Raw genomic sequence first — 14,640 nt, forward strand, 5'->3', positions numbered from 1 at the left:
ACAGAGACAGTCTTGTCCTAGTCATTAACAAGCACAATGTATGCAGAACACCAGAGGGGAATTAAAAACCACAAAAAATACCTCAGGGTGGTATTTTTAATATGAGAATTTAATTTGTAATTTCACAGATTAAGAATTTTGGCTGCATTAATCCTTTTATCAGCTCACAGCAGGTTATTTGCAGAAGCATAACCATAAGGCGATATTCATTGGCAGAAACACGTCTTTGCATAACGTTAAACATCAGGAGCAGTGAAACCTTTTGAAGGGGGGAGAATAAAGATGAAAAATCATTATATTTTAAAGCAAGGTTCTTCTAAATGCCTCCAGTAAAATTTGGAGTTACAGAAAGACTATTTCTGTGTCTAGTAGATAATCATTATGAAGCATAAATCCAGATGCAAGAAAGGACAATCCCAGTATCAAATACTACAATCATTTCTATTTAGTATGACTTGGATATACTTGTAAACATATTTACAAAACAAAGAAGTCATATACTTTAGAGAGTTGGGAAAATGTTTACTGTGTAGTGAAGTTACTAGTTTTTGTGATTCTAGTTCTCTGTGTTAATATTTTACATTGGGAAACACTACAGATAATTAAATATAGGTATAAACATCTTGAGTCTTTATGCACAACGGAAGTGTGTGTACAGACAAAATTTCCTGCTTTCAAATTCAGACACCACTGCAATTTTGCAAATCTCTCTAGTGAATAGTGTTCATCATGGAATATGTTTTGTCCAATTTGATCCTAATGCTGAATTGCAAATTTGGGGATTTAGCACTAAAAACCAAGGAAAGACTCACATGTGAGGAGAAAGGCAGAGGGGAGGAATCAGTCAAATTATTTTCCATTGGAAAATTGTTTCCTTGGAATCACAGCATTTCACAAAAGTATGGTGACTATGCCTACATTGAAAAAGTGAAAATGGAGTGTTTCACTTTCTATTCTGGTTTTGACTTTAGTGCTATATATTTGTATTCTATGTAATATTTTACATTATAATTTTTAACGTAGTTTATTTTAGAAATATGTGCAAAATTAGTTTATGTGAGAAGCACAATTTCAATTTTTTTACTTGGTTGAGTTTTAAGTCAAGGCGTCATTTCAACTGGATTGGAAGTTCAATTTCCAGATAAGCTCTGTCTAACAGGTAGCTACTTTCAGGTTTTAAAAATAGGACATTAAAAAGGTAAGAGTAGTGCAGTTCTGCTGAAAACACCTTGTGTGGGAATACAATGCAATTCATGATGCAACATAGCTTTCATTCATCTCAGACCTGAGCAGTAATCTATAGATTAACCCTTAATACTTGTTATTTTCTATTAAAAAAAAAATCAGTCCTCCCACTCTTCTCCTTTAACATTGAGAGCTCATATTCATGTATTTGCATAGAATATACACCATTCACAATGTATGTTACTGAGGAGAGCAGAATATGAAATGGAAGTTGATGTGTCAAACTGCAGTGGGAAGGCCTGTGCATAAAACAATAACCACGCCTTTTAAAGACATAGAGATGAAAGAGTAGCTTCAAAAAGCTACAGCTATGCCAGTTGTTAGTGCAAATCCAAAGAAAACTGTTACAGCCCTGATTAGTTCTTAGACATTTCCTTATGCAATCATGCAGTGGCAGCTCTCCTGAGGATATTGTTATATGAAGGTTTGTTTTCAGGAGGGATTAAAAGTCATTAATTTTTTTCCCCATCAGTTTGAGGCATCCTAAGTAAAAGTGAGTTCTCATATTATCAATATGCTAGTCCTTAACCATTTGCAGTTTGATCCATGGGATTATTAACATCATGTCTACTAGTAATTAGTAGCCTGGTGTTACATTGAAATTGTCCAGGTTTTTCTAGCTCACGCAGAAGGGAGCTGCTTTACGTAAAAACTTTTTGAGTTGTTGGGATATTTTTATCAAGCCCAGTTGTCTTTAACAATTCAAATCAAAGTCAAACAAGATAGTTCATTTCTACTGACACAAAGATTCTCAAGATGTAATATGTGATATCAAATCATTGAAAAACTTTGCTGCATTTTTTTATATTCTTATTTCTTTCTAAATGCTCTCAGCAGAAATTTGAAAGTGAAAAATATTAATTATATAGTGGTGTACAGAAAAAATAAACACACACAACCTGGAAACAGATTTTTTTAGGAGTTGCATCCAGCTAAGAATGTTTGCATCATACAACTTCCGTCATAATGCATGCAGCTTCTTTCCATTCAGAATCTGTACAGTGCTTACCTGCATAAATAGCTGGTAGACATAAAAGCTGTATATATTTACTGTGTTGTGTTTGCCATATATATTAAATAATTATTTTTAAATTACTGCTTTTGCAGAAAAAAAAAATAATCAGAGTTTCTGAACTGACACTTTTTTTTTGCAGTGTCTTCTATTTTTACTGTACCGAATGTAAGATTACAGCCAGAGACTGGAGAAAGCATGAGAGCCTTTGGAAAAAACAATAGTTATGGCAAAGGTGTATCAAACAGCAAACATTGAAGAATACCTGTGTTCACAACTGATAATGCAGGTAAGACATGATTATTGGAAGGTAGATCTTTGAAAATACTCTTTAGTTATCCTTAGAGAAACAAAATATAAAATTCAGCTGCACCTGTTCATGTGCAGGCTGATAATCTGTTTTTGCAGTCTTATGGTAATATGAGTGTAAGTTTCTGGCCTTATGGGCAGGATCAGTGTCACTGACAGGTTGAAAATATTGCAAAAGTTGGTGCTAGCATGTTAAACCATAGGTTGTCTTTAATTTGGATTGATATTTTTTTCCTCTGGTAAGATATGCAGAGAGAAAGTACTTCTTGCCAGTTCTCTTGTTAAACTTTGGGGCAAGGACAAGAAATTCTGTGATTCTGTTCTATGATTTAAGGTCCTTTCCAGCCCTATCTGTGATTCTGTGATTTAGTACGTTTGGTAGTCTTGATAGCAGAAGGATGTTCTTGCTAGAGAAAGAGGTGCTGTCATATTAGTGAATATGATCTATATTCCTGATCTACTGTGTCTGTTCTTTAGTGGCTTTCATTCAGTATCCCATCTTGTCAACCATAGTTATTCAGCAGTGAAATAGTGTGTTATATGACTTCTGGTATTCTGAATGTGGAATAGAACTTGGGAAGGGCTGGAGAGTAGAGACGCTACTTACCAAATTACAGTAAGGGAATGGTGGATGTTATATCATGGCATTAATTCTCTTCTTCCCATATGCATCACCCTAGTGTTTGTTCAATGGGATTTAGCACTTGACAAACTCTTCCAGATAAGTAGTATTCCCTTATATAGCAGCTGTGTTTATTATGTTTCTCTAAATGGTTTCATACCACAGTGTTTAGCAAAATACCTAAAGTGCAGATTCTTTTCATCCAAAAAACCAATGTCTGCCTTTTTTTATTTATTTATTTGAAAGTCACAGTTGCTTTTGCATGTTCAGTCCATTATAACAGATTGTTACAGAAGCTCTAGGAGCTGAGATAAATGCTCATGTGCTTATGTACCTATTTGAAGATATAGTCTCATAGAAATGTAGTTCATGTCTGTCTTTTACAATATCAGATATAACTTTCTCTAATTAATTACAATTGGATTTACTGTTGTATGTTTATGTTCAATTGTTTTTTAACCCTGTAATGTTATGGAGTCTCTTTGCCTGAAAGGCAGTAACTACTGAAAAACTAGAATGAATAGATTTCAGTGTTGACAGTCTGCCCCAATTTTTGCACAAGCTCTTTGCCAGCAAACCATTTAAGATTCTCTAATGTCAGAAATGAGGCTGCCTCAGAGCAGTCTGTTTACATCTTTATTGACAAGCTAATCCCTACTTTTTCCTGGGGCTGTGTCCCTGCAGACATCTCTTCAACCTTGTCTGTTCTAACATGACATATCATCCATCTAAAATAAATTTAGAATGTGCACATCTGTGCTAAAGACCTTTTGTATAGAAGCTAATGTGCAGAATCTCAATTCTCACGTACAGAACTTCCTTTCTGTTCCTTCCAAACAAATATAATTTTTCATTTCTACAATATGCAGTAGAAAGTTTGCATGTGCAAACGAGCATGTAAAATAGCACAAAAGAGAACCATTGGATTATTCTTACTGAATATCTGTTTGAGCAGATGCAGATTACTTTTTTAAAAAACAGAAAGAGAGAACCATAGGTACGTTTGACATACATCACTGTACTGTTATGGCTGCTCAGCCACAGTTTTAATACAGAATAGCACATTTCATTGTGTAAAGTTTGAGCCACTTAACAAATGTTCAGACGTATACATTATTGATTACAGTTTTCCATTGTGGCTTGGGACTTTGTTGTGTTAGGTACTTACAGTGGAATGACATATCAGCTCCCTGTTCCAGTATTTGACTTGTGATAAGAGATGGGGAGCAGTGGATAATGCTGGAAAAGTATTAGCACCAAGTAAAAGTCCTCTTCTCTGTACCATGTGGAGAGCTGGGGATTATTGAGATGCAACTAAAATAGCAGGAGAGAGGCAAAAATAATGTGAACATGGAAACTGGATTTGGGTGAGGAATTGTTAGAATTAGTGGAAACCTTTAAAGGCCTGAGACCACCAAGCAAGTGGAGGTGTGAGTTAGTGTAGGAGAGTGAAAGGAGTTGGAGAAAAAAGACTACAGTTTTGCTTATGTGAAAAGGAGGTCTGGTGAGTAGCAGGTGTTGTGGTTTTAAGCAGTAGAATGGGGACTGGCGAGTAGGATGTTCAGTCTGTAAAATGGTGAGTTATGAGTCAGTTGTTCTAGCAGAAGTGCCAAGTTGCAATAAGCAGGATAGTGGTATTAAGGAAGGTGTATTTATTACAAATATTCTCTTAAAGTCTCCATTCACAAGGCTCGGTTAAGCAAAAACATGCATGAATAGCAAAAAAAAAGATGACAGTAGCTCTCCAGAGCCATGAAGTTAACAGGTAAACAAGGCAAGTAGAGTTAGAGGGATGGAGGCAAACAGCACAAGCTGTTAAAATGTCAGTGAGCATGATAAGATAACATCACAGCCAGTGGCTCAGACTACTAATAGGGTTTTTGTGGACCACACTGTGTTGTCTTGAGCTCCAAGAGAAGACAACACATTGTTCCAGTGCCCATGGGGAACAACCTAACATTTGGAGTTACCAAGGTCAATGCTGAGGCTGCTCCCTACTGGAGAAAATTAGCAAATATGTGGTAATGAGCTCCATTGCACACAGAAGAATCTGTCAGCAGTGAATTAGATGCAGCCTTTGGTGGAGAAAGAAAAGAAACCTTTAAGCCATATCCAAGCATCTTTAAAGCTTTGTGTTAAAGCAGAAAAATTTTATTTTGGGCCTGATGGTTTTCACTGATATTTTTTTCCCCATGGGGAGGAAGCATCTTGGTGGAAGCGTTCCCCATCTCTACATGTATTGTTGAGTTATATTGTATATATTATAGTCACCCATCTCTATAGACACAGTTTTATCTAGACAAGGACCATAAGAAACTCTAGAGCTCTGTTTCCATTTGGCCAGTGGAACACATGGCTAAAGCTTGTTCCTCTCTGGAGAAGGATGAATCAAATAGTAATTGAAAAGACAAGGCATTACCTGATACCAGATAGCACACAATGTTTTCTTGCGGTGGTTTATAATCCCCAGTTCCCATTGGTGGACCAGAGACAGAAGATGTGTTTCTGGCCTATTGTCTGCTTCCTGGAGCCAGCAGGGACAGCTTCATTCAGGATGGTAACACCATATGCTTTTAAAGTATTTAACCTGTATTACCATAATGAGATCCCCTGGCTTTCTAAATCTCTTTGACAATTCACTGAAGCAAAACAGAAAGTGGTCTTTATTTGTATTGCTTCACCACACACACATGCATCTGAGCAATCCTGAATTTCAATTGCAGGATGCTGAATTCTTTCTTCTGTGTCCATTTAAGTCAGCAACTGACACCAGCCCAGCCAATCAAAGGGATGATGGCGTCATTTGGGTCAGCTCAGCTGTGTAAAACAGAATAAAGCTGAAGAGATGACAGTTACTACTATAATGGCAAAAAGTGCTAGTTATTTTGTACCTTCTGATCAGGCATTTTCAGTAGCACAGAATTGTTATGTAAAATTACCTTTTTCTCTTTACTAGCTAAAGAGGTGTGTGTTATTGCATCCCCATCCAAATAGTTTCATTTTTGTTTGTCACCTTCAATTTTACATTTATAAATTGTGTAAGTGTCTCTTCAGCTCTGCTGTGTGGGAACGTAATTTTTGCTTGCCTTGCCCTAGTCGAGCTGCAGGGAAGCTGTAGTCCAGCAGTGCATGTGTCCAGCAGTCAGTATTGAAAAGTCATTCTCATTCACTACTCCCCTGCGTTTACTGTGTTCTGGGTGTCCCAGTGTTGCTAAAACACTGTGGAAAACCATACACTGTGCATCTAAGTCTTTGTCTCTGCAGCTTCAGGGGATAAAACTGTAGTAATTACAGTGGAGAAAGGTCTGCATAAAAGAGAATTTCTGGACTGAGAGGCTGCATGTCAGCCAGATTTTATCACTGTTGATTTAATCAAAAGCTGAAAGTAGCCAGTAGTGCTTTATAGGTGCAAAATCTCAAAATTCAGTGTAAAACCAGATTGAGTGAGAAAAGCAGAGCTATAAAAGCACAGTAGTTGCCAGTTTAATTTTTTTAATGCACTTTTTTTTTTTAATAGATGGATTCAGATAGATGTATACAGTCATTGTGCTGCTGCAGTTGAAAAGACAGGGGCCTAAGCACCGAAGATGGGAGGTTTAAATTTCTCTTGCATCTTTTAGTGCCACTGTCTATACATAAATGTTGAGGGTCAGTTTAATTATTTAACTAATACTGGATTTGCATAAATTGGCTTCCGTGAAAAGGCTAATAAGATGCATTTGTGGTGGGCAGCTGAAAGCAATTTGGGTTTGAGTCCAGTAATGACAGTACTAAACAGAGTTGAAATTGTAGCATCAATTTTGTAAAATGCTAGATTAATATTAAGCTGTAAAAGATAACTACAGAATCCAAGATACTCCTTGGCTCTCTAATACTTTTAGTGCCATTATTTTCATATGTTGACAACATAATGGTATTATGAGACTGTTCCAGCTGAGCTTTACTTAGTATCAAAGACTAAGATTACCACGCTGATAGAATATATCCTAAATGAAACACATAAGGGAAAAACTCCAGGCATTAAATTATATTCTCTTCATGATATCTATTATCTTATTTCTATTAATCTAAAATGAAAGTTATAGACTGAATTTTGCCCTCTATTTATCCATAAAAAAAATCCACCGGTATTCACTGGACTCTGTGCAGAGGGTGAAATGGACTGAGCAAAAAGGTGGCCAGTGCAAAGCTGGCTTCATATAAACTGCCCATCTTACCTAAGTTACACATGGGGACTGAGGGTGGAGGAACTGTCCATCAGGTCCCCCAGTACACCACAGTAAAGGAAACCCACTGCTTGATCAGGGAGTTCATAGGACTTAGAAAATATGTTTAATGATTTTCTCATGTCAGTACTGTAACAACTTGCCTTGTCTGTTGTTATGTGAAATACAGTCATTTAATTGCATTCTGAGTAAGTATTAGAATATATAGTCTCTTGGCTTTTTTGACAAAAAGAGTTGGTAACGTAATGCATAGAGGTATGGAGAGTGAATTGGTGAAGGATGCCATGTGGTCTCACTGAGATAGCTGAGCACTGGTTGTGCTGAAAGCCTGTCTGACCTGGAGACTGAAAGACTATGCCAGCATCTATGCCTGGAAATAAGTATATGGAAATAAGTAGGCATGAATAGGATTTCTAAAATCATGGACAGGATTTTCAGAGGAGAGGTACCTTGGGAGTTTCTTTAGGAAAGAAGGAGAAAGAAAGGAAGCAGGACAGAAGGGGAGGTCTTCACATTTATTGTTACATACTCTACTTGATAGGACAAGTATTTCAAACCTTCATGTCTAGGAGATGTTGGTTTCTTCCCTGCAATTATATACTCCATGTCATTCTGCGTGAAATTACTGGCTACATATTTATTGACATTACTTTTTTAAATTGCTATGTGTCATGGCCAAATCAGCTGCAGAGCTGGCAAAGAAAAATGAAGCGTTACTACTGTCATGGATAACTTTTTTCGAAGGACAATACCATATTTTCTTGTACCATGGCGTGGTATGGAGCCTATTTTCGGTTCATCTCTAATGCATGATAACTTACCTTCAGCACTGTGAAGATTCATTTTCAAATAATTTTTAGTGTAGAGGTTTGTAGCTTAACAGTCGTTTATGCTATAGGAAAGATGTTAGTGATACTTGGCATGAATGCATGTGCTCACTTGCAGCGCTGTTTATCTGTCTTTCCAGTTTGTTTGCTCTTAAATTTAAGAGATGAAAGGTGGAATTCTCTGTGCCAAAAGTGCACTATATTGCATTATTAATATTAGGATAGCAAGCAATTCCCACTAGATGGTCTTTGTGGGCCGTTGATGCTTTAAGAAGTGTCTAGGCATGAAAGGCCATTTGAGTTCCAGTGGGCTGATAGTCTGGGATGACATTTGAATGTGGTGAGGACAATGTATAGATGACAATGACTGGGAGGGAGGCAAAAGCGGGTCTCAACTCTCCCTATTCTCCCATGGACAGTCACCTCTTCTTTAGGATTATTTCCTCACATGACTCCTCAGTTAGGCTTTGTCTAAGAGGAAAGTGGAACCACTGAAGGGGAGAAACTGAGGTTTCCAGACAAAGCAGAGGCTTCCAATGCTGCCACACAGCCCGTAACCCAGAGAGACAGCAAAGCTAATGAGAGGCATTGCCTTTCAGGCATCATTTGTAGCATTCACAATTAACAGAACATTTTACTTTCGGCCAAATCATAAACAAAAAATTAATTTTAGTAATTCCATATACCAGAATTGTGTGTGTGGAGAGCAAGCTTTGTGTTGCCATTTTGAGTCTGAAGCTTTCATTGCCTGATTCGCTATGAAATAAACACACAGCAAACCACTTTGGGTCTGAAGACAACACCCAGTAAAGTAAATGTGCACGAATGTTTCTAGTTGTGGGAAGGTTCTTGCCTAAATGTAGAAATAGTTTACAACTGAGTTAATAAATTACATTAATTTATTCTGCCCCATAAGCTGGGATGAGGATGGATGGGTTTCCTACATTCTCCTAGTGTTAGTTGCTGTAAAAAGTCTTGGGAGGAAAACTCAAAAAATTCAGGAAAGAGCACTAAATTCTCCAATAAAAATCTCTCATACAGAGGAACAGCACTGAAACAGTATCTTCAGATATTTTAAAAAGCGGAAACAGAATTCAGTACTTTCATAATTTTGTGGTCTTGTTATAAATTAATAATGTTGGTTTGGACCATATATGTATTTTCAATTAGTATTTATGGGGGATCATTCTCTGCCGTTAGTAACCTAGATATCAATTCTGTACAGCCACTTCTGTAACCCTCTTTTGATGTTAATATAAGGACAACTTGTGCATTATATTTTCTGGCAGGTATATTGTAACAATACAATCACAGCATGTAGTATCATGGTATAAACCTTTTTATTTAAGTTTTCTCTCTGAAATTTTCATTTTACAATTGCTTTTAATACCTCCCTTGTTCAGTATGTGCGCTGCATGTATATTAAAATCTAGTTAGCTTACAGTCTGAAAGGAAAGAAAATCTACACAATTAAATCTGTCCTTGTGTGCTTGAAAGATACAGCACTAAATAATCTGTCACATCATAAAAGGAACAAAATCAAAACAACTGAGTCATTATCATGACTCTACTTGGTTTCAGCCCACAAAGTCACATCTAGACTCTGCAGATACTGTATTTGTTCTTTTATGTATCTGTGTGCAGACACTTGTAAATACAGAGGTGTAAATGTTGCCAGCATTTAAATTAGGTTAAAAGTGCTATTTATGGCTCGCATCAACAACAAAAAATATTCATAATCATCCCTAGGTGAAGACACTCATTTAACGAGCTTACAGCTCCTAATTAATTCTGTAAAGAACGCCATTTGGCAGAACAGAATTATGAGGTTTGCATATTGATGGTGGCAGGGAAAAATATATCTGTTTTCTATTTATATGGTAAAATTAACTTCTGTTCTTTAGAAAATGGCACATCTCAGAAGTATTGCTTTCAAAATGATCTCAGGGTATAAAGAAATCAGTAATAACAGCACCAGGCATTCAGTTCTGTCCTAATTTTCCCACTAGTTTTTCAATGTTTCAGCTGCCTCAGAGACTTAAAGTACTCTCATTAGGTAGCTGGAGAGGCTGCCTGCTTGCCTATTCCATCACTAGCTTCCTCTCTCGCTCCCCTTCTCTTGCTCTCCCTTTTTTTCCCCCCTCCTGCCTTGGGAGTGACTATGAAGATCATTTGCTGGCATGATTGGCAGGTCAGAGCATTCGATCAGATGAGTTCCTCTTAGAGCAGGTCAAAAAGGCTGGTTAGCAGGAGCTGTCGAAAAATGCCAGCAGCATTCGAAATGGGAAATGTCATGACTTCGAGGCAGGGGGTGCCACCTGGAACAGAAAACCCCCAGCTCATTAGCAAGTTACAGGATGCAAGCTTAACTGGAGGGAGCAGAGGAGAAAAGATAATACCCAATAGGGAAAATTATTGTGAAGTGGAATTGATTTCATGTATAATTTGTTTATCACTAGAAGGGACAAATGCTGTCCTCCTGACATGTGCGGAGGAGTGTGGACTATGAATGAAGCAACTTAGCATAATCTCCAGGTTGAGCTCTGGATTTAAAGAATGCCAACTTCTTTCTTCCCAACTGTGGAAGTGATCAGGTCATGTTGTATTAATTAAACCTGACATACTCTCAAATGGTTTATCTGGGCAATTTTAGCAATTTAACAGAACATGGTAGATATGAGCTGCATTCATTAGTAACACAGGGCAGTGGCTTGTCTTCTGGATGCAATGGGATTGGGTTTTTTCTGCAAGCTGCTGTTGTAAAAAGACATGTTTCTGTTGCAAGTTGAATTATAAAAGAGCTTATTTTTAATGCCTAGTCGGACTGCATAAAATCAGAATGCAGTTTCAGTTGCATGATATAATTTTATTTCCAGGAAAAACTACATACCTTAGGAAATCATGGATTTAAAAATAAATAAAGCATTCAGACTTACTGTATAAAATTTAATCTGAAATGAAGACTACAGAGTCTGCTGCCTGTCATGACTTAAAGAATGCGTATATAAAATATCAGCATTACAAAATGCTTAGTCTTCTCCAAGACATTCTGTAGTAGTAAAATTGCAGGCAAATTGTTCATCCCAGGCAGTTTAACAAGCCCCTGGCTATTAATGTTGCTAACCATTCATTTGTTTCATTGGTCTGTATTTTCATATAAAAGGCATATTACATATCAGTAGAATTGACTGCATAGATATTTTTTTCCCCATAGTTTTTTTCAGAAATGTTAAGAAAATAAGATGGGATCATGATATTTTCCAGAGTCTTTTATTGTGGTATCTTTGTGCAGCTGTGAGTCTAGCTCTGCTCCTCCTGAAGACAATGGGAGAATTCTATAGACTTCAATGGAAGTAGGACTGGCTCTCTTATCAAAACTAACATAGACAAAACAATACCATAGCAGGCTGAGTAAATGAGATTTAAAGGCTGCCAGAGGTTCCTGAAGAACTGTTTTGCAAACTGTATCTCTTCTTGTTAAGGAATTTTGTCTTTTATATATTAAACTCATACTTCTCTCAGAAGTTTGCAGCTCATGCTTAAGCAGTCTCTTGGTCAGATGCTGAGGAATGTTTTCTTAGTGTTCAGATTCTTGATTTTTTTTCAGCTTTCATTTTCTTTCATCCATCAAAGTTTTAAAGTCAGTAATGGAGTAGCCAGTGTTTGCTTTATTGAGTAACCACAGGCTGTTAGATTTCCCTTTCTCCACCTAATGTGAATCAGAATCAGATTTTTTTAACAGAGTTCCTTAATCAAAATATTTGTACAGAGTCTAACAGACAAGTGTTTTCTGTTTTGTATTTCATGTAAAAAGCTCAGCATTAACAGCCTGCTAGTTTGGCAAAAAGAGGAGTTACTAAAGCACCATAAACACAGACATTCTTTACCTTCCAGATACCTTTTTAGTGTGAAGTTCTTTCAGATGGCCACTGTGAACGCTAGCTGCTGTAGTCTGCATTACTGAACACACAGAGGTTCAGTCCTTTGCAAAGCTCAGTAAAGAGAGCAAAATATAAAAATAAAATATCCTCTGTGCAGATCCCATGGGAGAATTTTTCCCACCTTGCGTAGCTCTGCAGATGCCCAACTACTATTTAAATAAACAATTGGAAATTAATTTCAGAAGTTCAGAAGGGGGTCATTACTGAATGTCTGCTCTGGTACTTTGCTTGGGGACGTGATATGCGTTTAAATTATTTGTATAGGTTTGAAAATTAGGCATCTTTTGGGAAAGGAGTGTAAACTGTCTGGGAAATCTCCAGATGGAGTAAAGACAAGGATCAGTAAGCACTGGGCAGACCTGCTAGACTTTAACCCTGAGATATATTTGAGGGACCTGTGGTTGCTATAGTATCTGTCTGCATCTGGCAACAGCTGCTTGGACATGAGCAGAAGGATGTTTTGGCTAGGAAATTGGGCAGGTGCAGATAAGTTCTTTTCTAGAACTATGTGTGACACAGGCTAGTGACCTGTGCATGTCCTAGGTTCATGACCAAAGAAGATATCACTCAGAATTAGAAAAAATAGTTAAACAACTAATATTTCCTACATATCTACATTTTCTGGCAAGAAAAAGAATCTTGTCTGAAACAGGTGAAAGAATTTAACCATTACTCCTCATTTTCTAACCAGGCAACTTCTGGTTTTTCAAAACTGACTCAAATGTTTTCTTAGCTTCTAGGAACTTGATAAATCAAATGAAGAACAGTTGCCAGGAAAGAATTAGTAAATTCCTTACTGTCCCTCAAAACTTATTATTCCTGTAGTTTTTTGTCATTAACTCAAATCCTGACTTCTCTATTCTAAATAAATCCTATTTTATTTCCTTGACTCTCTAAGGAAGATGAGGCAGAAGCAATGAGTGGGAGAATTGCATATTTGTCATCTGATCTGCATATTTTTTCTCCCCCAGATTTCTGAGAAATCACTGAAACTTGCTACTGTGTGTTCTATGACATTACCCGTCTTTGTGAATCACTTTTCAGACAGGAAGAAGCTCTAGCACATGGTCCATATTCCATGTTAGTGACTCCTTTTTATCATTACTTGTGTGTAAAAATACTTTCTGTATGAACTGCCTATGTCTTTTTTAGGGGGTGGATATGTACAGAGTGTTGGAAAAATCCAGTGAGGCCTGAGGTCATCTAAATAACTCTATGTAATGTGAGCAGCTGTTGATGAAATGTGGTTCAATCAGTAACATTTCAACTTTTTCTTTATGTATTACATTTCAAATTAAATAGGGCAGTATAAAACAACCTGTAAGTTCAACGTAGGATCAGACCATACAATTTTTTTTAATGTGTGTCCGTAGTCCTTGACTTTGATATCATTCACTTTTTAATCTTGTTTTTCATCTGTGTTGTTAACCGTGGACTGCAGTAAAAGGATATCTCTCTCTCAAAATCCTTTTTTAAGACTTTGTCTCACCACTTTTTTTTTTGGTAAGTCCTTCCCCTTAAATATCCTACAAATTATTTACATATATTACTGAATCTTTAAGGAGGTATGTTTAGATAGATTGAGGGATACTGGAGATGTTTTAACCTGACCCTGTCAAAGTCCCTGAACTTTGTGCACAAATCTTGATTTTGATTTTCTTAGCAGATGGAGCATTGCTTTTGGATCACTAACCCTTGCCCTATTTCTTCAGAAAACATAAAAGCTGAGATTTTCTGAATTTTCACGTCCTGGACTTGCTCTCTTGTGTAGGCTGTCCTCCTCTCTCCCCAGAATCATCTCCAAACTTCAGTTTTCTGGGAGACTACTATACCAGCTTGTGTGATATCAAAAGTAGGAAAATTGCTAATAAGTTGTAGCATTGCTTATGTCACCAGACAGCAGCACATGGTCATCTTTCCTTCTACCAGACTCCTAAATGCAGAGCAGAGAAACTGTAGCACACCTGAGGATTTAGAGAGATGATTGAGATGTTCCTCAATGGATCAGAGTAATTTAGCAATCTAATTCTCTTTCTTTGAGTTACTGTGGAAGGAAGAGAGTAAATACTACACAGTCTGAATGCATGGGTCCTTATAGAACCATTAGAGGTAGAAAAAATGTCTCCAGTTGCTGGACTGAAGGAAGCAATGCTGCTTGAGAGCAGTGAGAACACTACTGGCAGATGAAATCGTCAAAGCTTATTTATGTGGTGTTTCTCACCTATTTTATTTGCATGAGAACAAGCATAGTTTCTTGCTAACAAGCATCAGCATTTTCAGCTCATGTCTACTGAGAGACGCTCTGTTTTATATTTCTGTTCTTAATCCACTGTGTATTGTGATCACCATAATGCGCAGAAGTTAAACAAACAACCCCCACCCCCAAACCTCCTCCCCTAAGAAAACGAAATCCCAGACCATGATGATAAAATAGTTTATCAAGATTTCCAGCAACATC

At 37.1% G+C, this 14,640-nt stretch overlaps 1 protein-coding gene across 3 annotated transcripts in view; it reads left to right on the plus strand.

Moving 5' to 3' along the window:
- CDK14 (cyclin dependent kinase 14) overlaps positions 1–14,640 on the plus strand; it is a 313,384-nt gene that overhangs the window by 249,775 nt on the left and 48,969 nt on the right. For all 3 annotated transcript variants that reach the window (XM_027684701.1, XM_027684704.1, XM_027684703.1), the window contains one exon: positions 2,400–2,546. In XM_027684701.1, coding sequence (XP_027540502.1) covers positions 2,400–2,515 — 116 coding nt within the window. In that variant the 3' untranslated portion in view covers positions 2,516–2,546. The remainder of the gene's footprint in view (positions 1–2,399; positions 2,547–14,640) is intronic.

Source organism: Neopelma chrysocephalum, unplaced genomic scaffold, assembly GCF_003984885.1.
Source record: "Neopelma chrysocephalum unplaced genomic scaffold, ASM398488v2 Primary Assembly neopelma1_67, whole genome shotgun sequence".
In the NCBI taxonomy this organism is placed as follows: domain Eukaryota; kingdom Metazoa; phylum Chordata; class Aves; order Passeriformes; family Pipridae; genus Neopelma; species Neopelma chrysocephalum.